This window comes from Leguminivora glycinivorella, chromosome 8 (assembly GCF_023078275.1).
Source record: "Leguminivora glycinivorella isolate SPB_JAAS2020 chromosome 8, LegGlyc_1.1, whole genome shotgun sequence".
Classification (NCBI taxonomy): Eukaryota; Metazoa; Arthropoda; class Insecta; order Lepidoptera; family Tortricidae; genus Leguminivora; species Leguminivora glycinivorella.
Genome location: NC_062978.1, coordinates 8,651,501 through 8,679,050, shown reverse-complemented (window position 1 = coordinate 8,679,050; position 27,550 = coordinate 8,651,501). Strand labels below are relative to the sequence as shown.

The 27,550-nt window shown below is 40.9% G+C and overlaps 2 protein-coding genes across 2 annotated transcripts in view; both read left to right on the top strand.

The window, feature by feature from the left end:
• Window positions 1-27,550, top strand: part of LOC125229182 (cytoplasmic dynein 2 heavy chain 1) — an 89,898-nt gene that overhangs the window by 37,407 nt on the left and 24,941 nt on the right. Inside the window, 18 exon segments of the mRNA XM_048133975.1 lie at window positions 10,192-10,405; window positions 12,760-13,005; window positions 13,529-13,899; window positions 14,178-14,319; window positions 14,808-14,927; window positions 15,512-15,700; window positions 16,090-16,313; window positions 17,239-17,418; window positions 17,698-17,821; window positions 18,114-18,221; window positions 18,403-18,559; window positions 18,763-18,970; window positions 19,638-19,812; window positions 19,989-20,138; window positions 20,259-20,431; window positions 20,957-21,059; window positions 22,186-22,305; window positions 27,324-27,469. Of these exon segments, the coding sequence (XP_047989932.1) occupies window positions 10,192-10,405; window positions 12,760-13,005; window positions 13,529-13,899; window positions 14,178-14,319; window positions 14,808-14,927; window positions 15,512-15,700; window positions 16,090-16,313; window positions 17,239-17,418; window positions 17,698-17,821; window positions 18,114-18,221; window positions 18,403-18,559; window positions 18,763-18,970; window positions 19,638-19,812; window positions 19,989-20,138; window positions 20,259-20,431; window positions 20,957-21,059; window positions 22,186-22,305; window positions 27,324-27,469 (3,150 nt within the window).
• Window positions 1,847-4,848, top strand: LOC125229181 (laminin subunit beta-1-like). The gene has a single exon (XM_048133974.1). It carries the CDS (start codon window positions 1,943-1,945, stop codon window positions 4,697-4,699), a length of 2,757 nt encoding a protein of 918 aa, XP_047989931.1. The 5' UTR covers window positions 1,847-1,942; the 3' UTR covers window positions 4,700-4,848.

Sequence of the window (27,550 nt, the reverse complement as noted above, 5' to 3'; positions counted from 1 at the left end):
GTAATTCTGTACGTGTACTTAATGTAATAAAATAACTCTTTAAACGCACAGAACCTATTTATTTCCAAGATCTTGTGAAGTTCATGAATACCTATTAAGACATTTAAGACACTTACCCATTAAAGAGTTTGATGGTATGTATCTTGATGTTAGGTTTGGACCCGGGCCGAGTGCTTATCATGGACGGATGTGCAGGGCGGAAGGCCAACGGCTCTGTCCTGTCATTCACTGCCACCCACTTCACTACGTGCTAACCAGTATTAAGTCTAACCTCCAACCACGTTCTTTCTATGAAACCTCGGGTCAAGATACTCTAGGGGTGGTTCCCAGTCTTGAACAAACTGTGTTGAGAACAGGAGGCTGACAGTATCACACGAACCGACTGACAAACAACAGAGAGCCCGCCATTTTGTGTGTTCTCATTCTGTTTTACTACTTACCTAATTAATTTCTGTGAATTGTTTTATATACATGACCTAAGATCGTACTTTTTATACAATAAAGTAAAAAAATTGCTCTACTTAATCGAGGTGCTGGGGATAAATAAGACTAATCATAATTTTTTGCACCTAATAAATATATACATATCTGTACCTATTGTATATTGGTGATAGACTTCAAATAATGTATTGAAATTGATTCAATGAAAAATAAAAAAATCCAAGCAAACTCATTTAGAATACCTACATTACCTTCTATTTGCCTTGCATATTTTTATTACTTACCAACCTAGTTTTTAATTTTTGTACACAAAGGCAACACAAACATGAGCTTTTCGCCAAATCGCCAAATTTTCGTAAAATACTGGTGGACCTAATAAATAAATAAATAAATTAAATTTATTGGTAATAGATACATTGTGTTGTATAAGGGATATACTCGTAAGGCTTTATTAAAAGGATAAACATCTGACAAGGATAAACGTTATCACCGCAATGTTAAGTAATACACGGAGACAAGGAGAGAGCTTGTTGCCATAATAATGACCAAAACAAAAAAGCGCATCCCGAAATGCCGTGTTATTTTTGTTGCTTAGTGCCCGTTTCGGAGAACGGCACGAGCGGCGCGGGCGGGAGCGGTCGTCGCCTTGCTCAGGGCCGCATTCCGACCGATGGTTTATTCGACCACTTCGAAAAAGGCCGAGACCGATTAAGCTTTCGGTTCTTTAGGAGCACATACTTTTTTACGATTTTTCGCGTCTCAAAGTTATGTATGTTTTTATGAATGAACGTTTTTCCTTCAAAAAACGTCTGCCAATTGTACTATTTTTAATGTGCAATAAAAATAAATAAAATGATTAAATAAATAAGCTGGTAATCGATTGAATACAGTAAATACTTTAATTTGGTTCTCAATGCACCGAATACGAACTGACGCAATCCAGCAATGGCGCAAGTTTTGGGAGTCTTAAGATACCTAATATACCTATACAGTTTTTTAGGAGTGCTAGTCAGTAAATAGATACAGCTGCGTAAAATTATTAAATATCTAGCTTATCATAATAAACGTTTCATGACACACCCACGGTAAAGTTGGAAGTGCACGCAGGTGGAGCGGGAGAAGAATCGTTCTCCCTAGGTAGTTATGGAATTTATAGTACTAGTTAACTTTTTTATCTTTTTAAATGACATTGTGTGTAACTCGGGGCGTAAGAATATTACAAATTTCTTTAAATCGCGTCGGTAAGCTCGTTCGTGTGCAATGCTTAACTTCCACCCCACGTTGCACAATGCACAATAACCATAATATCTAACGCATAACATAACATATCGAGCTAGTCGAGAGCCTTTTATTTTAGACAAAAGCTCTCTCGGAGTAGGTCCCTGTGTAAGTAGGGTGTAGCGGTGGGGTAGGCGGGGTGAGGAGCGGCGCGCGGCGCGAGAGTGGCGAGGCGGCCGGCAGTGCAGTGAGCGGCGCGGAGGCCCGCACCTACTCGCCCGCCATGGCTCTGCGCTTGATCGTCGCGTGTGCGCTCGTCGCCACCGGCGGCGCCGTCTATAACCGCGAACGCGACCGCCAGCGTAACGACCCGCGCCTCCTCGATCGCGCGTGCGAACTCAGTTCTTGCTACCCTGCCACTGGCAACCTCCTCATTGGCCGCGAAGGCAGCCTCTACGCCTCGTCTACATGCGGTACTAACAATCCCGAACGGTACTGCATTGTTTCACATTTGGAGGACCCAAAAAAATGCTTCTGGTGCGATTCCAGCAACAACACTTATGGGCGACCGGACCTTAACCACAGGATAGAGAACATTATCTATAGATATTATCCTGGAACGCGCAATAAGTCATGGTGGCAATCAGAGAATGGTAAAGAAAATGTTACGATCCAGTTGAACATGGAAGCGGAATTTCATCTTACGCATGTAATAATAACGTTTAAAACGTTTCTCCCTAAAGCCATGTTAGTGGAGAGGTCATCCGATTTCGGAAAAACATGGAGCGTGTATCGTTATTTTGCATACAACTGTGCCGATGCTTTCCCCGGAATTCCTGAGAGAACCCAGCGCTCTTTGACGGAAGTTGTGTGTGAATCTCGTTATTCTACTGTCGAACCGTCAACGGAAGGCGCCCTTATCTTCAGAGTAATACCGCCGAATATTAATATCACCAACCCATATTCTGAAGAGGTCCAAAACTTACTACGTATGACTAATCTTAGAATCAACTTTACCAAATTACACACCCTCGGAGATGACTTATTGGATAATAGGCTTGAAATTCAGGAAAAGTATTACTATTCAATTTACGAAATGACGGTGCGTGGTTCTTGTTCTTGTTATGGTCATGCGTCGAGATGTTTGCCTTTACCGGGAGTCAACGCAAGGGGCAACATGGTGCATGGTCGCTGTGAATGTACACACAACACGAATGGACTCAATTGTGAATATTGTGATGATTTCTTCAATGATTTGCCATGGCAACCAGCTGTTGGAAAACAATCTAACCCATGTAAAAGATGCACTTGTAATAATCACGCTACAAAATGTCATTTTGATGCCGCAGTTTTTAATAAAACCGGAAAAATTAGTGGCGGAGTTTGTGATAATTGCCAGCACAACACTATGGGTATAAATTGTGAACGCTGCTTACCGAAATTTTACCAAGATCCCGAATTGGACAAACAGGACCCTGAAGTATGTAAGCCCTGCGACTGCGATCCCCATGGTGTCACAGATGAGGAAATTTTGTGTGATGACGAAACAGATGTTGCCAACAACAAGACCGCCGGCCGTTGTCTATGCAAAGCAAACATGGATGGCCCGAGATGTGATAGATGCAAAGATGGCTACTGGAATTTCGATCTTTCTAACCCCGATGGCTGCGAAGAGTGCACATGTGATAGATTAGGAACGATCAACGAACGAGGATGCGACCCCAACACTGGTATGTGTTTCTGCAAACGTCATGTAACCGGAAGAAATTGTGATCAGTGCCTTCCCGAGTTTTACGGCTTATCAGACTCCAACGACGGATGTACGCCTTGTGATTGTGATCCTGGTGGTGCTCTGGACAAAGAATGTGATGTGATAACTGGACAGTGCAAATGCCGCCCGAACGTGATTGGCCGTCGTTGTGACCAACCTTTGCAAAACTTTTTCGTTGGAGCTCTTGATTCTATTGTCATTGAAGCAGAGTCCAGTCAGTGTGATTCACAAATAGACGATAACGCTATACAAAGTCAACAGTGCCATGTCGTTATTAGGGAGAATTTCCCAGATGGGAGGAAGCCTCCGTGGACTGGGCCTGGTTTCATGAAAATTCCGGAAGGAAGTACTTTAGTGTTTGTCGTTAATAACTTGAAAACTAGCATGAACTACAACATTCTGGTAAGATATGAACCTCAGCCTGATGTTAACTGGGAAGAAGCTACCGTTTTTGTTAAAAGATTAGAGCCAATAGACCCAGATTCCCCTTGTGCTAATACACGTCCCGAAGATGATACTATTCATACGGTTTTACCAGCAAACGGTCGTAGTGTATTAATAAAACCAGCAGTGTGTTTAGAAAAAGGTAAGACCACTGAAATACGTATATATTTAGGACGTCAGAATGGCCATACATCAAATTCTAGGGCAACTGTACTAATTGATTCCATAGCTCTGGTTCCATCGTTTGACGATATATCTTTTCTTAAAAATGGCAGTCCTCAACGTGAAGAGTTTGATCGCTATAATTGCGGTGATCCATACTATTATAGTTTACACCGCGAAAATATTTTAGAAATTTGTAAAAAACATCATATTAGTATAGGTTACATAATAAGAAATGGGTCTGAACCATGCCAATGTGACCCAACAGGATCCAAAAGTCATCAATGTGACCCATATACAGGCGATTGTCAATGTGTTGAAAATATTGTAGGAGCTCGATGTGACCGGTGCGCTCCAGGCACGTATGGTTTTAGTAAGTTTGGCTGCAAACGTTGCGATTGCAACAGTATTGGATCTCTTGATAACTTTTGCGATGCTTTAAGTGGCCAATGTAAATGTAGAGCTAACACATATGGCCGTGCATGTGATTTATGCCAACCTGGTTATTTCAATTTTCCCAATTGCCAGCAATGTGACTGCAATGGACACGCAGTAGAGTGTGACGACAAAACTGGTGCGTGCTATGATTGTAAAGACTATACCGAAGGTCACCGATGTGAAAGATGCGTAGAGGGTATTATGGAGATCCACGTCTTGGAATAGATATAGCTTGTCGCGCTTGCCCGTGTCCTGGAGTTAAAGGGGATCCTTTTAAGAGTAGTCATGCTGATAGTTGTGGACTAGACCCGGAGACCAAAGACGTCATCTGTGACTGCAAAGAAGGATATTCTGGCCCACTATGTGACATATGCAATGACAATTACTATGGAGACCCTGTTAAAGGTACGTGTGAAATTTGCGAATGTAACAATAATGTGGATTTAACTAAACCAGGTAATTGTGACCCTGTTACTGGAAAATGTTTGAAATGCTTACACAACACAGCAGGAGACCATTGCGAAGTGTGCCAAGAAGGTTACTACGGTAATGCCTTAGAACAAGCATGCTATAAGTGTAACTGTTCTGTACTCGGTACGAACTTCACCAAGGGCAACTGTGACAGTGTGACCGGACAGTGCCATTGTCATAAAAATGTTATGGGCTTAAATTGCGATCAATGTACAGAAAATCATTGGAGAATCGCAGTGGGGACAGGATGTGATCCTTGCGACTGCGATCCTGTCGGTTCAGTATCGCCTCAGTGTAATCCGTACATAGGAAAATGTCAGTGCAAACCAGGGCACGGCGGTAGGCAATGTGACGAATGTCAAGAAAATCATTGGGGTAATCCAAATATTGAATGTCACGAATGTGAATGTGATTTAAGCGGAGCTGTGTCTCAACAGTGCATGCGAGATAATGGATCATGTGTGTGTAGACCTGGTATAGGTGGATACAAATGCGACTTGTGTGCTAGAGGCTATCTTGGACAAGCACCTGAATGCTATCCATGCGGAGAATGTTTCGATAACTGGGATGAAATTATAAGCAACTTACAGATTCAAACTGAATACGCAATCGGCAATGCTAGTAAAATAAAAGTCGTGGGGGCTACTGGTGCATACACAAGAGATTTTGAGGAAATGACGAAAAAACTATCCGAAGTTGAGGGCCTTCTCGACAGTTCTAAGCTTGGCCAGGCAACTGTCAAAGAGCTTTTATCTAATGTAACATTCTTACAAAACCAGTTGACTGAAGCAGAAAAGAAAGTTCATGCTACTAGAAACAATCTCAATGATATTACATCCAAAATTAATCTGGGTAATGTAACACTTGACGAGCTAAGATTAAGTATTGATAAGTTAAAGGCGAAAACTCTAGATTTGAGCAATAATGCAACAAAGTTACAGGAAGCTAATTTGGAAGGCGCCCTTAATTTAACTCGTGAAGCTAAAGAAAGAGCAAACAAAGCCGCAGACGAAGCTGAAAATGTGCAAATATTGATTGCCAGCACTGACAGACAAATAAAAAATACAGATCGGCTGCTAGAAATGAAATATGCTAGTTTTAATAGTACACAAACAGAAAATGACAAAAAGCTGTCTGACTTGAAAGAACAACTGAGGTTATTGGATTCACAGTTTCCAAAACTGAACGAAAAAATGTGTGGACAAGAAACGGACAGTTGTGATATTTGTGGAGGAGCAGGCTGTGGTAAATGTGGCGGTATATCGTGCGATCAAGGTGCCGTCACCAAAGCAGAACAGGCTTTAGACTTTGCAAACAAAACGGCTCATAGGATTAAAGAACACGAACTTACGGCTGAAGACTTGTTTAGATCAATAACACAAGTGAAGCAGGACACGGTAGCAGTACGAGCTCGCGCCAAAGATTTGTTTGCTAAGGCTGACGAATTCAAGTCTTCTGCGGAACGTGTTACTAATGAAAGCCAGGATCTGACAGCGGAATTAAAAGAATTTTTATCCAATACCTCCAATACACCAGCTGACGTGAGAACTTTAGCTGACGATATAATGAAGCTTTCAATTAGCGTAGAACCACAAGAAATAACGGACCTTTCACAGCGGATTAATTCTACGGTGTCCCAACTCACAAATATTGAAAATATAATTACGGAAACTAAACCAGACTTAGAAAGAGCGAAAGACCTTAATCAAATTGCAACAGCCGTGCATAAATCCGCAAACTTAACACTGGAAATGGCAAACAAAGTGTTAAGTGCTTTAGATGAAGCACAAGCAGCTCAAGATGCCGCAGAAGATGCAATCGACAAAGCTAACAGTGATATACAAGCCGCGAAAGCGGATTTAATCCCAATTGCTACTGAAACTGAACTAGCCCAGAAAAAAGCAAATGAAACCAAGAAAGAAGTAGAAGAACTGCACACGAGGCTTTCTGATTTACAGAAAAATGTTCTTAAAATTGAAAGCGACGCCGATCAAGTAAAACAGGAGGCTAACGATGTAGTTAATGGAGCTGAGGGAGCTGAACTGAAAGCTCGTAATCTTAGACACGAATTTAAAGAAACCAGTGAATCTCTTACTGCAAGCGCAAATCAAACGTCCAAGTCTCGAGAGCGAGCGCAAGAGTTATTAGATCGCGCAAATAAGCTAGCTAGTCAGACACAAAACCAACTCCAACTTCTTGCTAACATGGAAGAATTGTACAATGCTAATAACCAAGAGCTAAGTACATTAGAAAAAGAAATAGCTGATTTAAATATAAACATGAACTATTACCTCGCAGAAATTACAAGAAAGTCTGATGCATACAGGTCGTGTACAACATAATTATTTTGATTATGAAAATTAAAAGAAGAATAGATTTTCACAATTTTCATATCTGTTCTATGAGTGCCATAAAGCTGTATTTTGACAGTGTTAGTCATCGTTTAAGAGTGTAGTTAGACTACAGAAGTGTCCATATTTCGTTCAAAGTGTGTGCCTAGTTTATGATGAACGTGCGACTGCGAACAATTACATATTCGATGAATCAGAGCTATGTTACAGTTAAATATGAGCGAAGTGTGATTGTAATAGTACGCAACAAATTAGTAAACGTATGCATTTATTTTAGAAACAGAAGGGCGTGTAAAGTAGGTTTATTTAATGTAAAGTAGCGTCTAGAAGTTACCTCAACAGTTAAGTTCTTCATATCTAAAGGTAAACTCGATCAAACTTCATGTCACTGTTTAAACGTTGTTTTTTTTTTCAGTAGGTACCTCTAGTGTAAATATCATCCGAAAACTTGTCTCGGTATTATTATCTAACGAAATGAATAAAGAAAGAAAGAAAGAATAAGACAAATTTTGGGTAAACGTCATGTGGTACCTGTGGAATTTATAATGAGTAGGTACGCCAAGCGCCCAGCGCGGCATTTTCAAAACATAGGTTATTTAAAGTAAAAAATCTAAAACATATCGTAAAGTTTTCGAATGAAATTTATACTAGGGGCTCAGAAAAGTTACACATTTTTCGATAGCTGTAAATTGATTAGGAAAATGGAGGCTTCTTGTAATTACTGTTCCAAAGAAAATATTAAGTTTTCGTAGGCCTATTTCTGTTCATATGTAATTTAGTTTTATACCTACATTATAACTGTTTATCTTATATAAGAGTTTCAGTGCCTTAGTTAGTTTTAAGTAACTTATAATTATTTACATACTATGCATTTACTGACGTTCTACTGCTAGAATACATGTATGAGTCTTGTTAGTACATAATAGTACATTATACCTAATAAATACCTAGTCTGGTATAATATTGAGTTATTGACCTTTGTATTTATAACTAATGCATTTCATACGTGATTTTTCATTCAGAAAAGGCTTCGCAGCGTAGCTATTATATAACCTATAGTTACTAAACTCATATCTTGAGGCTAACAGCCTAATCCTATTTCTGTTGTGTTTGTGACATTCGAGGCACTTATACTTAACTATAAAATATATATTGTAAAGTGATGTTAATAAAATATTTTCTAAAAACTGTTGTTTTTTTTTTCACTTATTCTGTTATCCTGTGGTAGCTATCATAAGGGATGCGGTTGCCTTATAATTTAGACTTATTGTGTAGCCTTGCAAAGTGAGAGCCTTAAACAAATGTACATATTTAGTACCATTATGGTAGAGCAGGTAATGTAAGTTTTACAGGTGATACGCTTTAGTGATTTCAAATCAGGCAGGCAATAATAGTCGCGCGATAAACGATAAAACTCGGGCCGTCCCTATCGCACTTACAAATAGTGCGATAGGGACGGCCTGATGTTTTATCATTTATCGCGCGACCATATTTTCCTGCCAGGACGTTAGGGCAAGTCTCCCACGTTGCTACATATTACATATATCGTATAGGTTTAGGTACGCAAGTCATCCAGTTAGAGCGTTTTCACAATATCCTTTCCGATATCGTATGTAGGAAAGATTTCAATGACAAATATCGTAAATGACTCCTTTAATAGGTAAATAGGGTGTCGGTTCTAAATCCGATATCGAATCGGATAATGTGAAAACGCACCAACTCCCTTCACTGTCCCCAACTCCCTTCTTCTTGTTAATGAAATGACGTTACAAGAGAGTAACCGGATTTGATGACCTTACTTTTTTTATAAAAACAATGTCCACTAAAGTCCATTGTAGATTCGATATCATTACATTAAGAAGGTATGTAATTATTGTATGCCTTGCGAATGTTAATTTAAGTGACCTCTGTTGTCCACGTGTTCTTAAAGAAACGAGAGATTAAAGTTCAGTAGGTATAATAAGTATATGAGTATTATGAGTAAGCAATTACCGAATCTGCCCTTGCCATATTTACCCCTCCCGAACCTAATTGGTTTTGTAGTAACAGCTTATGGTTATACAATACCATTATACCTATCGCCTGCAATATAAATAAATAAACTACCTTTTCTTTTCAACTTAATTTGAGTTAACCGGACTTGTAACCTTCCTGGCATCACAAATATGAAAATTAAAGCGTTTTTTTATTTTATTTATTTAATTATTACAATCAAAGGTAACAACAAGGTTTGCCTTATACGATTGACTATAATATCTATTATAAACAATTTTTGCTATTTGATTTAAAATTACAAACGATACTGCTTGGCACATTTTGATAAGGAGCTACACGCTCATAAGCATAACCGATATGTCTAACATCCGTTAGCGATATGATCATAGACTCTGGATGGTAATTTTTATACATATCTGCATTATCCTTTGTCGAGGACTTCCAAGCTGGTGTAGAGATCATGTTGCATATACCTCGATTTCCCCCTCTCTCTGTCTCTCTCTCTATTCGAAAGAAATATAAATATGTGAGAGAAACTATATCGTTTTTAAAAGAAAGAAAAATTGTTGCTCATAGATACAAACATTACATAGGTAGTTCAGCATTATGCTACAGCATGGAGGCTGCAGCGCTGATTTGTCCCAAAGCAGTAGGGCGCCACTACGCTCGAGTATTTGTGGCTTTCCCTTACATTATGGTCCATGTGCTTCAAGTGCAAAAAAGACTGTATTATTTACTCCAGTCGCACTAACATTACAAGTGCAGTTTTGTGTGTACCTAATTATGTTTTACTAACTGTCTGTTTTTATAATCAAGTAGGTAGTGACGTAAGCACTAGCACTAATGATGCACTAAGCGTATACATTACTCGGCTATTCCTGTACAATACAATCTTTACAGATGGTTATACCTAGAGCCGATCTTATCCAACGATGAGGGTGAGCTAGGCATGAAGTTCCGGAAGGTCGACCAAGGATTTCGACAGGCCACACGCATTTTCGAGGCGGACCCCAGACTATCTGTGTTGTTGCAGTCGGCCCGTCTACAATCGACGCTGGATTCCATTTCAGAACAATTACATGCTTGCCAGTCTGCACTCAAACAGTATATGGACGTAAGTATTCTGATGTAATTCTACGCGTCGAATGATGGCCCCTAAGAGGAATGAGTTCATTTTTAGGTACTTAAAATTAGAAAAGTATTTATCTGCATTTTTTATGCGGGTAAGTAGAGTAAAAAAAAATGATTGAGTTAATGTTGGCGCAGTGGTAGCAGTGTATTGGGTATTTTAAAATATTGTGTCGTTTCCTGCCAAACCTCTCAAACTGGTTTCCCTTCAAAACGAATAAATCTCTCACTCAAACTTTGGAACAACACTTGGCTACTAAGTAAAGTAATTGACTAACTGTGATTAACTGTTTGAGTTGCAGGCGCACTATGGGAGGTATTCATGATCTACGCGGCCAAAACTATTTTTTAACTTAAAATGGTTACAAATGGGGTAAATGATACAAAAAATACTGTTTTTTTAATATTTGCATGGTATTTTTATTAAATTAATTGTTTACATTATTTTTCACTTATGGTACTAAGCATGTTCTTCATCTTCACTATCTGAAGAATCATTTTTCTTATTTGGCTGAGGTAATTGCAGCAGGGCGATAGTTCCTGGAAGAAACAAACGAATGATCCTTTTCTTTAAGGTCCTCATGCTGCTTAGCAGGGGGTCTGAGCTTAGAAGTAGCCTATTGAATATGTCTTGATTGCAAGCTGTTCTTGAGCATTTTTTCGAGTAGTTCTGCCGATATATTCGAAAATGTTTATTTCTCGCCTCTGCTGCCTCTTCCGAAAGCTGTCCTATCGGTACTGATATGCGTGTTTTATTATAATACCTCCATGTATGACCACTTTATGAAGTGTCGGCGTCATTGGGTGCCACAGGTACAAATTACAATTCAACGTAAAGTCGGGCAGTTTCTAAAGCATATTTGTCGTATTGTTCTACGTCTACATTATATCCGTCTATATATCTTTCAGAATATCGGAAGCATCCCTTTTTCCAGATTTCATCAGCTCAACTTGGGCTGCGTAGACTATCAGTCCACCCTCTGCACCCGAACGTAGTACCTCTGTTTTTCTTAGTTTTCTCCTTTCACTGGACTCTTCAAACGATTTTTTGGGACGTCCGCCCGACCGATTTTGTGTAGCCACCGGAATCTCAATGTTTCTTCTAACCACAACTACGAAAGTTTCTTCTTTTTTATGCGCTTTGGCCCATAGTTGTGTCATTTCTGATTTGAAATGTGCGAAACTGCTACTAATTTTATTGTATTCATCTTCAGTATACTCCTCGCCTGACAGTAGAAGATTTTTCAAAAAACTTAGTTTTTTTTTCAAAATCGGCAAATTTTCATTTTTAATTAGGTCCAGCAAGTATCGATGAGTGACTGTCCTTACTCCGGATGTTCCCGGTGAGCCTATAACACTTACAATATTGAGTTAAAAAACATAAATCAACATTCGCATTTTTATACTTTTTCGACCCTAAAAACTCAATGTACATGATATTTTACAACTGCGAAATACCGCGGCTGTTTTTGTTGTTATCTATTACCTAAAACTCTAAATTATCAATATCAATCAGAACATATACCGGATCTACCCCGATAATACATTAAAAACTTTAATATTTAAAATAAATACTAAGATAATCTTTGTTGCACGTGGTATTTTTTAAATGTCTAAGTTTGTACATGAAATCTGACAATTCAAACAAACAAAAAAACATTGAAATAGCATATTACCTGCAGAATTAGGATCCTTTAACTTTTCTTTATAAAACAACGTAGAATAATAACCATTCACTAGGAAAGCCATCGGTTTTTACAAAGTTGCCGCGAACTGACACGTACACTAGGTTCAATGATCAAATTCCGACGAACACTGACAAGGCGCCATGCACTGGACAGGGGTGGGAGGGGATGAATATTGTTCCCCGGAATGTCACCTTGCTTATTCAGTGTTTTTTGGACCGTTGTTTTAAATTTAGTGAAATCTAGTATTGGCCGCGTAGATCATGAAAACCTCCCATAGTGAGGCGTCCATAGGTTACGGTGACCGCTTTACATCAGGCGGGCCGTATACTTGTTTGCCACCGACGTAGTATAAAATTACGTAGAATACCTTTTTATATATTACTTGAAAATTAATTTCATATGTTGTGGGTATGTCCTTACTTTAAAATTACACCGAGTCACTATTAGTTGCTTACAGCGGTTTCATTGATCATGTCTTCATGTCTGACGCAGCGCCTTACGCGTTATAGAGCTATTTCAGTATTTTTAATTACACGCTAGTTTTATTTGGTTGCTCATCAAATTCGAATATAGGTACACGCGCAGTGATTTTATAGACTATTTAAATTTTTATGTTTACACTATCGTCCTACGGCCCTGTTAATGTTTTTAGGAAAAGCGATCTGTCTTCCCGAGGTTATATTTTCTGAGCGATGACGATTTGCTGGAGCTGCTCGGTCAAGCACGAGCCGGGTCCGAGGGGCGGGAGACGGTCATGCAGACGCACCTGAAGAAACTGTTCCCGGGGACCAGTGGAGTGCGGCTGGGGCCTGGCAACATGTCGATTACGGCACTTTGTAGTCACTACGATGAGACGTTCCAGCTTGACCACCCAGTCGACATTGATTGTCCTGTCGAGGTACGGGCAATATAAAGTATCTACATTTTTTTCCGTTCTCCGGCCGCAGCGAAAGTTTATACTACTTTCGACTTTTTCAGACAGAAATCTTATACCTACAAATCTCGTCCAGTCCAGTAAATTATATATCAAGATCACATGTTTGCCATCATTACAGGGATTCTAGGACCTTTCTTACCTTATTGCGCTTGGGATAGTTGATAAAATAATATAGGTCCCTAATTAAATTACTAGACCTCTAGTGTTTTTGCGATGGGGTTTAAATAAATCAACAGGGACTTTAATATAGTACCTACGCAGAATAGTGTACCTACAGTCGATTACAATGAGATGTATCCACTATTTCACCTAAGCATTGCATTGTAATAAGGTGAAAAAATGGATACGTCTCTTTGTAGTCGACTGTACAATTGTACATATGTAGGTATTACCCGGTTAATTTGAGATGAATAGTTAGGTTAAGTAAATATTTATTTCATTAGGAGTTTAAGTAGGTACAATCAGTTATTCGAATTACTTGCAGGTCTGGCTCAAGAACCTGGAAACGGAAATGCGTACATCTCTAAAGAATATGACTATAAAATGCGTCGTTTCTAGTTCTCTACAGGAGCAGGATCCATTTTCCCTTCCGACACAAATACTTTGCCTAGCTCAAAACATTCGATTTACGGAACAAACTGAAAAAGCTATTGGGTCCAAAGATCTTCACAAATTAATGACCAACATTGAGAAAGAGAGTGCATACTATGCTGCAACTGAAATTGAGGATGAAAGCGAGAAGCAGAAACGACAGGCACTCCTCTTACAGTGCGCTTATTACATTAATGTTGTTCGTACACTGATTAGCAATAATGTTGTTGCTACTAGTGACTGGCTGTGGCAGAAGCAACTCAGGTAATACCCTCAACTCGATCCTCATCTAATTGCCTATTTATAAATACAGATTTTACCTGCGCCAAAAGAGATGTTTCTCTATAATTATAGCTTTTCAATATATACCTATATATATAGTATGGGATCTGAGTCTAGCTTCTAAAATATATGATATATATCCATTCCATACTTTTGAAGCTGATAAAAGATGTTTTTGGTTCACTATTTTGATGCAAAATTTACTTTAGTTATCTGTTATTTAGTAGCGTTTGGAAACTAATAATGATTATTCATTTTAGATTCTACATACAGAGTTCCAAAGAAGTTGTTGCTAAAATGGGATTAGCTCAGATTTCCTACTCGTATGAGTATCTGGGGATCAATACAGGCCAGTTTGTCCGAACAGAATTAGCTGATGAATGCTTTTTGATACTGACTCAGGTAAGTAAATGTTGTACAGTTAATATCAGTAGGTACTAAGCTCAGAACAATTTTGCTGTGAAGACAATAAAACCGCGTGCTGATCATTGTACATATGACCCCATACACTTAGTCACTTTTGTTGCTGGTTGGCGTTTTATTATTCTTCACAATTTATTTGTACACACCCATGGAATGTATTGTTTGCAATGCAATCAGTTAGGATTTATGTGTGTGTGATAATGATAAATCCGTGTTTTACTATGTTTGCTGTGGTACCATACCTACTAAATTACAAAACGTGTGGGAAAAGTTGATCAGTAAAATCATGTAAGTCAGATTTGTTTATCCGGAATCATCACCAAGGAGATACAGTAATCAGTATAGCCTGCATAGTGTGGCTTTTACACATGGTGATTAGTGCGGATTTGTTTACAGTTCATAGACATGTTCCTAACTATAATTGAAGCCTTTCTCTTGATAATGACCATAAAAAACGTTGTTTTCAGTCATTGCATCTCGGTTTGATGGGAAACCCATTTGGACCAGCCGGGACGGGAAAAACCGAATCAGTTAAAGCACTGGGTGGTCTAGTTGGACGCTTAGTTTTGGTGTTCAATTGTGATGAAGTAAGTAGAGCTGTAATGTAATGGAGAGGTGGCTTATACAGTCAATCAATGAGCCGTGACGAAACAGCATTTTTACTAGATGAAAAATTCAATCCTGACGTAGATTTTTTATGTGATAATATGGTACTATGCAATGACTCGGTATTTTTGTGCCATTACAGATTAATTTGTTAAACATCTTGCAGCGTTAATAACTAAGTTATCAAGTACCTTACCACGAATTCTAATATGTCAAGCATCTCATATCACACACCTTCAATATCAACAATTTCGTATTACACTAGCTCTTCTTAAAATTTTAATGTTTATGAACTGAAATATCACACAATAAAAGTCTATCGATGGATGTGTCTACTACTTCCTGGTTGACGTCCGGTATTATCTATATGATAATTATAGCAACGTGTTGTATTTTAAAATAAAATATACATATTAGATATGCTTATTTAAACATATCACGAGTATTTAATTGACCTTGTGCAAAATAAACCTAAATCTTATAACTTTAGCTTAAGGAACTATTACAATTTTGTCAAGATTTACAATTTAAATTCTCTGAAACTTCTGGAAAATTATATTTATAGGCAATGGACACAGAATGCATGGGGCGGTTGCTCAGTGGCCTAGCGCTGTGCGGCGCTTGGGGCTGCTTCGACGAGTTCAACCGGCTGACCGCTGACACACTCGCTAGTATATCGCACCAGCTGGCCTCGCTGCTTGCCGCTATGAGGGAAAACACTGGACAGGCCACGGCGCTGCTCAATGGGAAACACGTAAGATCCCTCGAACTAGGGAACAATATTATTTTATTCGTTTTTTTACGTATGTACAAAATTGTACATAGTTATACTATAGGTACTTTCATCATCATCTCCTACTAACACTAGGAACTATTATACTATATATACATTATAAACTGAAATGGATACCATACATCAAAGAAAAAGCGACCAAGCCCACCGGTGGCGATGCTGGGAATCGAACCCGGGTCCCCAGCCATCGCGGCTGATGTGCTTACCGCTGCACCGAGGCAGGCCGAGGTGGCTAATCTACCTTGCAATATCACAATTTCGTTTTATATCAACTTGAAACTTAAGCAGTTTTTTTAAGTTTCCTTTGTTGTAGTACACTTGTGAGTTTATGCATGTTATTTTGGTTGCAGGTGACCGTATCTCAATGGTGTGGTGTAGCAGCGACCATGAATCCAGTGGGAAGGGGCTACGGAGGGCGCCGGGCATTACCGGCAGCCCTGGAGCGGGTGCTGAGACCCGTGGCGATGGTGGAGCCGAGAGGAGACCAGTTAGCGAGGCACCTCCTCGCCGCGCAGTGCGTTACTGACGCGGAGGCGCTCGCAGAGGACTTGTATGCCGTTTTCTCGATGGCCAGGTATACATTTAGCGATCATATACCCCTTATCAAGTTCTCGTTTATTGCCGTATATTGCTGGCGGCCCTGGAGCGGGTGCTGCGGCCCGTTGCTATGGTGGGGCCGAAAGGAGACCAGCTGGCGAGGCACCTACTCGCTCGCAGTGCGTTACTACAGAGGTGCTCGCTGAGAACTTGTATGCAGTTACCTCTATCCTATAGCCAGGTAATTATTATTGGCAACCGCACATCCTTACCGACGCCAGTCGTGCAGTCCGTGTCGCCATCTGTCAATCACTTTTGCTGCGACCCCGACGTAAAGAGTTTTTGACTGATCTGGTTACGGGAGATGAATCATGGATTTATTATGAGAACGATACACGTCGTGCTTTTTGGCTGCCTCGAGAAGAAACGCCACCAACTCAACCGAAGCTGAGTCAAAAGAACCGCTTAAAAATTTTGCTTTATTGTTTCTGGGACTCGCAAGGCATGCTGTTTCATGAACTATTACACAATGAAACTGTAAACGCTAACAAATATTCAACACAGCTCACCGAACTATCTTCTGCTATCAAGAAAAAACGACGAAGACGAGCCACTGTAATTTTACTACATGATAACGCTCGACCTCATGTCGCATCTACCGTTCGCCAACAGATGCAGAACTTGGGCTGGGAGACGATACCCCACCCACCTTATTCTCCAAAACTCGCACCATCAGACTTTCATTTGTTTAGAGCCCAACTTTTTCGAGGCACAGCCATCAGAGTTTAACGACCAACATATTGGATCACTTGAAATCTGATAAATAAATGAATTGACTTGAATTGAATTATGTGGAAGCACAGTAACAACTTCAAAAATCCAGCACTAAATATGTAGAAATATCGCGAGAATAATGTGTAAATGCACGGAAGCCATGTATTAACCATATTGTAATTTATCAGCACATTGCTCGGCGGGCAGCGGCATTACGACTGGGGCCTGCGCGCGCTGAAGGCGGCGGTGGGCAGCGCGGGCGCGGCGCTGGCGGCGCGCGGCCTCACACCGCAAGAGCGCCGCGCCGCGTTGCGCCGCGTGCTGCGCCTAAACAACGTATCCAAGCTCACCGGACACGACGCGGGAAGGTATCCAACCACCTTTTAACACATTTCTACATAAGCGTCAATAGAATAACGTTACAAATTGCGAACGTGTTTTTGTGCTTTTCTAAAGCTTTTTTGTTAGACGTCAAAAGGCGCGCAAATGGAAAACATGTTAGTTGTTCGCGTTGTGCGGGACCTCACGCTTTTACACATTACATAATCTGTAAAATTTTACAAAAAATACAAAAATCTGCTCTTCATCTTTTACTTATGATAGACTTGGTATTTGGCTCCATAGACCATAACATCATCTTATTGCAGGTTCGAAAACATCTTGTCCCTGGTGTTTGCTGACGTGCCGCAAGAGGAGCACGCTACAGACCCAATAAGTTGCTCTCTCGACGCGTCCGTAACCACGCTCGGTCTTGTGCATAATAAGCTTCAGGTATAGTAAAAGATAACTAAATAAACAGTTTTTTTTTTTAATATATAAATGGGCTTACTCTTGACCACAGACTAGCCAAAGACGTGGCCTACGATGGAGTGAGCTCGCCCAGAAGATGCCTGTTCACTCTTGATTTGAAGGTTGCCGGGTTATATGAGCTCTTACATCAAGACACTTCAAAAAAATTGATGCAGAAATTTGCATTCTAAGAATCACTTACTTTATTTTTATTAGTAAATGTTTGGTATGATAGTCGCTTTACCTGATGATTTATGGTGCATTATGATCTCAGGTTCAAAAGTGCATCGAACTGTATGAGCAGATGCAACAGAGAATGGGCGTGGTCGTGGTCGGGCCTCCTGGATGTGGGAAGTCTACCATCAGGAAACTTTTGAAGACCGTAAGTGATCCCATAATTCGTAAACTAAGAGTACCCATAATTCTAGAGACGTCATATAATAAATAAATCGCTCTTTCATCATTGAAACCCATTTCCATCATTGAGTCAGGATCAGAATCACTACTAAACTAATAGGCTAAAGAGTCCATGGAATCAATCAAGCAATGCTAACAAATTTCAGGCTCTTGTTCAACAAGGCAGAAATATAGTGGAGTACAGTATCAACCCGAAGGCGATGAGCCGCCGCTGGTTACTGGGTCATATTGACGCTGACACGCGGCAGTGGAGCGACGGCGTCATCTCCTCCACAGCGCTGCAGGTGTCCCACCAACCTTCAGGTGTGTTGTACTACATGCTACATAGTGGACATGTCAGCTAAAGGCTTAGTCACAGCTGGCGACATCGATTTTACAGATATCTCATTCGATATAACTACTTATACACTTGTCTTGACTGTTTAACCGAGCATTTTGACATAAGTAGTTAGTTTTACTGCGTTGCTCAACGTTGTCTTTCTTGGCTAATTATGTGCCATTCCCAGACGTGTGGTCGTGGGTGGTGATGGACGGCGACGTGGACCCGTCGTGGGTGGAGGCGCTAAACTCTGTGCTGGATGACAACCGGCTGCTGACGTTGCCGTCCGGCTGGCGCATACAGTTCGGCGCCAATGTCAACTTCCTGTTCGAGACGCACAGTCTCGACCATGCATCACCCGCCACGCTGTCTCGTATGGGCGTCATTCTCATGAGGTTGGTAGTTACTAGACTCGGTACTGTACGCCCAACTGTTGACGCTTCTGTCCGGCTGGCGCATACAGTTCGGCGCCAACGTCAACTTCCTGTTCGAGACGCACAGTCTCGACCATGCATCACCCGCCACGCTGTCTCGTATGGGCGTCATTCTCATGAGGTTGGTAGTTACTAGACTCGGTACTGTACGCCCAACTGTTGACGCTGCTGTCCGGCTGGCGCATACAGTTCGGCGCCAACGTCAACTTCCTGTTCGAGACGCACAGCCTGGACCACGCATCGCCCGCCACGCTGTCTCGCATGGGCGTCATTCTCATGAGGTTGGTAGTTCCTAGCCTCTGTGCTGGACGACAACCGGCTGCTGACGCTGCCGTCCGGCTGGCGCATGCAGTTCGGCGCCAACGTCAACTTCCTGTTCGAGACGCACAGTCTCGACCATGCATCACCCGCCACACTATCCCAGATGGAAGTTATTCTGATGAGGTTGGTATTAATAGTTCATTATCTATTTTGAATTTTGGACACATATTTATGTATATTTCGCGCTAATTTTGTTCTCAAATCCAAAACATAAGTACAGCAGTCTTTACATTGTTCCAGTGGTCAAGTACTGCCTAGACGTTACTCCTCATCTAAAATAAGTATTTTTATACCGTTTAAATTGCAGTGAAGAAAGCAGCTGCGTAGAAGAGGTTATGGAAAACTGGATGCGAAAAACGGAGTTTGATAATGAACTGGCGAAGATGGCCCTGTCGCTGCTGCAGCAAGCCGTTAAGAAATGCATCCATTGGTTTGACACACACAAATCCGATGTCGTTATAAAGATATACAATTTGTCGATCGTAAGTATTTATTTTACAGTATAAATAAATAATAAATATAAATACTATAGGACATTGTACGAAAATTCAAAATATGATTGATTTAAAACGGCTCGTGTGGTATCTAGTTTCCTACAGACACTATGTCGCCGCGATACACGAATCGTATGTCTACCTAACCATCACCATATTTACAGGTTAAACATATACTAAGTCAGTTTGAATACATAGCTCAGAACGAAGTAAGCGGCGTCAACAAAACACCGGAAGAATTGATTTATTTGGCCATAGAGAGAAGCGTTGCCAGCATCATCAAAGCAAATGCTATTGACAAGTTCCATGAGGAGGTAACATAGCTGAAAATTTTCAACTACTTAATATTTTTATATTATTTGTCATTTCTGTCAGTTGAACTAGATCATGTTATAAGTCTTATATTCCCGGATTCCTTAATCTCGCTATTTCAGATGTCTGAGGTCCTAGGCCCGCCGCTGTCGTACCCCGTACTATCTGAAGGCTGGGTGACGGAATCTCTGTACTTGTCTCCGCGACTGGCTGCCGTCGAACCCACAGTCCGAGCTTGCCTCGCGTCTGACGATTCCCACCTACTCATCATTGGGCCTGACGCTTGTGCCAAGAAGTGAGTTTTCTTTCAAACTAAAGAACCGACAGTGTCTGATCCTATTACCGATATCGGATCCCGTATTGTCTGAAAACTGGGTGACGGAAGCTCTCTATTTGTCTTCGCCACTGGCAGACTGTTGAACCGACAGTCCGAGCCTGCCTCTCTGACTATTCCCACCTACTCGTCATTGGAACTGACGCTTGTGCTAAAAAGTGAGCTTTCTTTCAAACTAAAGAACCAACAGTTACCGACCCTATTACCGATATCGTATCCCGTACTGTCTGAAAGCTAGGTAATCGAAGCTTCCTACTGAGTATTTTGGAACCGTGCTGAGTATTCTGCGTCTGAGCCTCTGAGGGTACTCATCTACTCATCATTGGTCCTGGCGCTTGTGCCGAGAAGTAAATTTTATTCGATCAGTTGAAGTCCTTGGAACTCAGGTCACTAACGCCCTGGGACTAAATTACATTATAATAAAGATAGTTTTTAATTTGGCGTACCTAAGTAAAAGATTCAACTCATTTTGTCTTACGATTTCAGTTTGTTAGCCGAGTACGTAGCTAAAGAGAGCAACGGGACGGTGATAACTATAGATTGCACACCAATATTGGAACCAACAGATATTATTGCAGAACTAAAACGAGTAAGTAATTTCATCTCCTACTTATTTATTTAATCGTATGGCATAGTATGACGAAGAGAAACGTCCGTGTAAATCAAGTCCAATCAACCACTTCAGGGCCTCGTCGCTAAGGATGATCAGCCCCTCTAGCACAACTTGCCTTGTCGCGCGCGAGTCCATACTTGAAGTCGCGCTTGATGTATGGACTCGCGCGCGACAAGGCAAGTTGTGCTAAAGGGCCAGGTCCATTGACATAGCGCGTTATGGAGCATTCCTCTATAGCCCGAGGTACGTCTACATAACACGTTTACTGCGCGAGGAAATTGCCTCGCGGCGTGCTTCGCTCTGTGTGGACCCGACTTAGGCCGTTTTCACATTATCCGATCCGATATCGGATGTAGGAAGGATGTAAAATGTAAGATTTATGCGCTTCCAGGTCTTTATTTATGTATTTGATAGATCATTATTACTAAAAAACGATATAAAACGCAAAAATTGCGGATTTAATCCAGATGGCACTATCCTACGACAGTTTTTGTCCGAGGCACCATCGAACTGCCGATATCGGCAGGACGCTTCCGACATTTTTGGCATGCCGGACCCCCCGCCAGCTGTCGGCCAATAATATTTGTATGTGTGCGTATATAATGTAGGTATACGTTTGTCGTGACAAAAATGGCGTCTATTAAACAGTTGTTAATGATGAATTTCTGTTGAAAAAAAAAAGATTGGTAATCATCGGTCCGAATTGCGGATACTATTTTTTTCATCTTTTAGTAGATATAGTTAAATGTAAAATTATTTATTTTAGCTGCCACTCTTGAGTATTTTTATGATCATTATTTAAATTTTACAATAAAATATTTGAAATGTAGTGCGTATAATTATTAAATATAAAAAAAATTAAAAATATTTTTTGATACAAAATCATACTTCATTGATTTGGAACAATGCGTTTTATCGGACCGACATCCGATACTATCGGAAGCGTTTATCGGGTGTAGGATGTCGGTCCGACACCCGATATCGGATCGGATAATGTGAAAACGGCCTTATGATGTGCAAAACAAGACCTAAGATTGACTTTGCTTCATGGGTTGCAGGACAAAAAATATTGATGTCTAATATGATATGAAATATCCGACAGAATAATGTGGTGGGGTCGGGCGGGCGCGGCGGAGCTCGCGTCACGCTGCTGGTGCGCTCCCTGCACCGCGCCGCCGTCGACGAGTGGGGCAGCAGCGCTATCTGCTCCTTCCTGCTGCAGGTGACAGTAATACCAGTCCAAGCGTCTTGTAGACTGATATCCATACTAATACCAAGGACCATTTAATACTAGACTGATATAGCCCATACAAAAAAGCGTACCCCTGAAAAAAGCTTAGTTTTTGCTTTAAAACTAGATGGCGTTGTTTCGTAACCCGGGAGTGGAAAAAAACATATTTTCACACATATTTTTACTTGTTTTTATATTATACTATGAATAACTATCAAAAAACTTTATTTTAATATCAAAATATTGGCTCAAAACACAATTTTTACAAATTATATTTTTTGGTCGGCCTCGACGTAGTTGTGATCGCTTCGCTGGCTAAGTTTGTTCGCATGTTGTCTAATTATTGCCAAATAAAATGACTAGATGACGTTGGTGGACTAGGAAAATGTCACATCCGTTTCGTTGTTCATTAATATAATATACTTAGTGATAATAAACCTATATGTTGAGCTCAAATACGTTCAACAAAACGCAATCATTGTGCCAACAGATGTTACATCTGACATCCATGTCACATCACAAATGTCATTGTATGATTTATTGAATATTCATAATATGGATATTAAATATTTTAGAATCGCAGTAGCAATGCGAGTAGAGATACAGAATTAATAACGGTATAAATTAATAATTGTATGACCAATGACCTCATACATAAATTTACCAGTTTAGGTGACAGAAGGCGAATCCAATTTGTAAACATTAAATGTGCTAAGGAAAAGAATCTTTCCGATTTTCAACGGGACACGGCTGAAGGGGCGAGCTGGTTTCGACTGCGCCCATGCATCTCAATTGTCCAGAAAGTTCATTCGAAGATCATTTTGCTTATAATAATCTGAGTAATCACAGTGAACGGTTTGACAGTATTTCAGCTAACATGTAGAGAGACTTGCTAGCTTCGTCGGTCAGGCTTCGTCTTGGACACAACGCGGATAGTTCAGCGTTTCTTGTATGTCACTCCGAGCACCCTAACCATCGGCAGCGTAGGCCATGCACTGGCCGACTAGGTGTGGCACTTTGGATTACGTTTTTATAATAAATTAATGATAGTTTGTATTGTTTTGGTAATATATTTTCTACTCGTATACTACTCGTTTGGTACTCGTATAAACCTAAACTCTGACATAATTAATAATTAATGAGACTAAATTTAATGCGTTTTCACATTATCCGATCCGATATCGGATGTAGGACTGATACCCCATACATTACAGGCGCTATCTTGGATTTTTTCCAATGAAATCCTTCCGACATCCGATATCGGATCGGATAATGTGAAAACGGACTAAGACAATAGATACCTTGTTAGTGTTATATACCTATACCTATGTATATCCCACCAAAAACTTTCTGTAAAAAATAGCCGTCTCGATGGAGCTGCTTGTTTATCTCTAAAAAGTAATGAAATCTACATAAAGTTCCTTACTGCGATTTCTTTATTATTATAGTTAACTAGCCTTTGCCCGCGGCTTCGATCGCGTTAAATTCGAAAATCTCTCCACAAACTTCCATCCTCCATTATAAGGAAGTGGGGGGATATAAAAAGAGACAAAAAGTAGCCTATGTCACTTTCCATCCCTTCAACTATCTCCACTTAAAAAATCACGTCAATACGTCGCTCCGTTTTGCCGTGAAAGATGGACAAACAAACAGACACACACACTTTCCCATTTATACTTGACGTGACTTGGCCGTTGAAGTGTAGCGGTGCTGGCGACAGATTGGTGCAATGGTGTCATGGAGCACCTGGTTATAAACTTCTTTATATCCTTGTGTACAAAAAAGTTTATAAGTTTCATATTCGATGGTCCGAGCTTAAGGTTCGTAAAGCCATGAAGCCGAGCTGATAATCATTGACGCTAAACGCCGATCGAAACGCAGTCTGAAGTGGGCGATAGACGTACGATACGAGCAAGTATGCGTACTTATGGCTCGACGACCTTTTTCGATTATGTGTCACCGTAAGTGCGTTTTCACATTATCCGATCCGATATCGGATATCGGACCGATAATCCATACATTACAGGCGCCATCTTGGATTGTTTCTATTGAAATCCTTCCGACATCCGATATCGGATCGGATAATGTGAAAACGGTCTAAGTACGCGTAAAAACCGCCGCGCATAGTAGTCGACCATCCAACGCGTACTTGCTCGTACGCCTATCACCCACTTGACGTCGCGCCAACATTTTATGGAAAAAGCGGGTTTTCGACAACTACCAATAAGATTTTAGACATTCAAAAATCTTCAATAATACTCGACTGTTTCGGTCGCACTTGTTCAAATATAGGATAGGATTGGTGTGAGCGAGACGGTCAGGAGATTGATTGTCAACATGATATCTATCATAAACACCGTTCGAAATGGCCTCATTAAAATCTAAATTTTAAATATATTGAAAGTAATATTACTAATCATTGACGTCACGCTGAAATGAAAGAGATAGAAAATTTGACAGTATGGTACTCTTTTGCATGATTGTCATAATTCAAAATAAGAACGATGGCTTGCGTTGTAAACAGGGACCGAAACATGACACGGGCCCCTAGCGTCATCTATGTACTTTTCACTGTATCACTTGTAATGCCGTTGAACTACCGCGTGCGTACTTTAAAAAAAAACGACATTTTTATTCAAATGACACTCTTAGTGACATCTAGCGACATAGATTTACGGCTGCCAACTAGGGAATGCAGAACCGGTACCAGTCCCAGAACCGGGACTGAGATTTCCGGTACTGGGAAAGAACCGGGAAATCCCGGTTCTTCGGTACTTTTCGGTACTGAGGGTTTACTAGTACATTTGTTGTAAAATTATGAATAAAACATAAAATGGAAGTTGTCGATAAGTTTTGCTACCTTAGGTCGACCGTATCCAACAATCTCTCGCTTGATGCAGAGATTGTTGGATACGTATTGGCCAAGCGGCGACCATGTTCGGGAGGCTACGTTCAAGAGTATGGTGTAACAAACATCTCATTATGTTTTATTATTATTAAGAGCCTGCGATGTCCCACTGGGGCAAAGGCTTGCCCCCGCTTTTTCCATTCCTCCCGGTTTTGTGCAGTCCTCGGCTATTGTTTCATAAAGGAGTCCAACTTGACCACGTATGCGATGGCATACGTGGTCTGCCGGGTCCCCGTTTTGGCCTGGGCTGCCACTCTGTGGTAATCTTGGCCCATAGCTCATTCGGCATTCGGCAGACATGACCGGCCCAGTCCCACTTCAGCTTTGCCGCTTTTCGAACTACGTCGACTATTTTTGTTTTGGAGCGCAACGTGGTGTCCCATTTCCATGAGTTTTCGCTTAATTGACAGTGGCAAATCGCCTTTCATGAGATGTTTTATGGACCAATAGCTTCTCCAGGCATTTTCAGTCCGTCTTTCGACTTCTTTCTCTTGTCGCGCCTTGAAAGAAATTAGTTGGCTCAAGTAGATGGACATATGCAACTGATTCTCCGTTTATCTCAATCCTACATGCGGTGCTATTATTGGTTATGAACTTGGTCTTCGACATGTTCATCTGAAGTTCAACCTCGAGGCGTGCGTCGCTGAGGTATTGAAGCATTGATCGTAGTTCGGAGGCAGTTGAGGAGAACAGAACAATGTCGTCCGCAAATCGAAGATTAGCCTTCCATTCCCGACGATAAGGCCCCGATCTTCCCAACTTGGCATAAGCTTCTGGAAGACTTGTTCAAGTGTGATGGTAAACAGTTTTGGCGATAACGGATCTCCTTGCTTGACTCCTTTTTGAATAGAAAATGAGGAACCTGAGGACTGTAGTTTTATGGCGGCTGTACTATTTTGATAAATGGTGGTTATGAGCTGAATGTAACTGGGATTTATATCTTGATTGCGTAAAGCTGTGAAAATGGAATTGTGATGAAGACTGTCGAAAGCTTTAGAGTAGGTAATCGACAAATGCGATGTTGATGTTGGAAGCTTTCTTCTAAATCAGGCACAGGCTGTGGGTGTGTGGGAGATTCGGAGTAAAGGGTTTTGTAGAATTTGGTGGCTATTGTTAGAATTTTATTCCGGTCGCCTATTAGGACCAAAATTATAGTATACCAGACTGCGTTCTAAGCATACTTTCGAAACCTCGACGACATGTGCAAGAAATCATTACAGACCTCAACTAATTCTAACATTAGCAAAGTTAGTTTGGTTTACCCTCTAATTATAACCGACGCCGAGGTCCCAATCATAGCCGATGAATACCGAGCGGGACGAGTCTAACGCGTTTGAAACTATTTTCATTACATTTGTACAGCATTCAATGGATATTCCGTCGTTTACGTTCAAATTTTTGAAGTGATTAAATGCGTTTTAGTTTGTAATCTTTGTCCATTTTTCAGTACCGAAAAGTACCGAAGAACCGGGATTTTATAACATCAGTACCGGTACCCAAAGAGTTCAAAAATCCCGGGATTTCCCGGTACTTTTGGTACCGGGAATTCCCGGGAGCATTCCCTACTGCCAACGGGGTACGGTGTTTAGTATGGACTCTGCTGGTCCTTTATAATCGTCCTTGCTAATACTATAAATCGGAAAGTGTGTGTGTATGTTTGTTTGGCCGTCTTTCACGGCAAAACGGAGCGATGACGAAACGTGTTTTTTTTTTAAGTGGAGATAGTTGAAGGGATGGAGAGTGACATAGGCTACTTTTTGTCTCTTTCTAACGTGAGCGGAGCCGCGAGTAAAAGCTAGTAGTCTATATGACCTTATTTGATTAAGGATTTAGTCGTTATTACGGCTGAAGAACGCTCCAGATGTGTTCAGATAATCGTCTGTCTCCACGAGAGTCGACCATATATATACCTCTAGATAAGATATCTTGTCCAATTTATTCAATCGGCCTCTTTTGCGGTTCGAAATGCCAGCCGGCAACCGATTCTGTAAAAACGTTTCACTTACGCCAATCACAACCATCAGGCTCGTATGAGTCGTGACAAAGTCGAGACCGCTGTAAAAAGATGATGAGTTCACGAACGCTTGTACTCAAATTGCAGTTGATGAGCTGGTCCGGTTTCTGGTCCCTTGGGTCGGAGGAGGAGGGCATGCAGTGGGCGGGCGCGGCGCGCGTGCGCGTGCTGGCCACCGCCCACGCGGCGCCCCCGCCGCGGCTGCACCGGCGCCTGCACGTGCTGCTGCTGCCGTGAGTACCTTACTTGCATGTATCCTTGTCAACTTAACCGATAACCGATACGATGCGTTTGAATCAAAGGTACGTTCTAAG

Bases quoted from the DNA above. Each gene is read 5' to 3' on its own strand.
- LOC125229181 (XM_048133974.1), top strand. From the start codon at position 1,943: ATGGCTCTGCGCTTGATCGTCGCGTGTGCGCTCGTCGCCACCGGCGGC.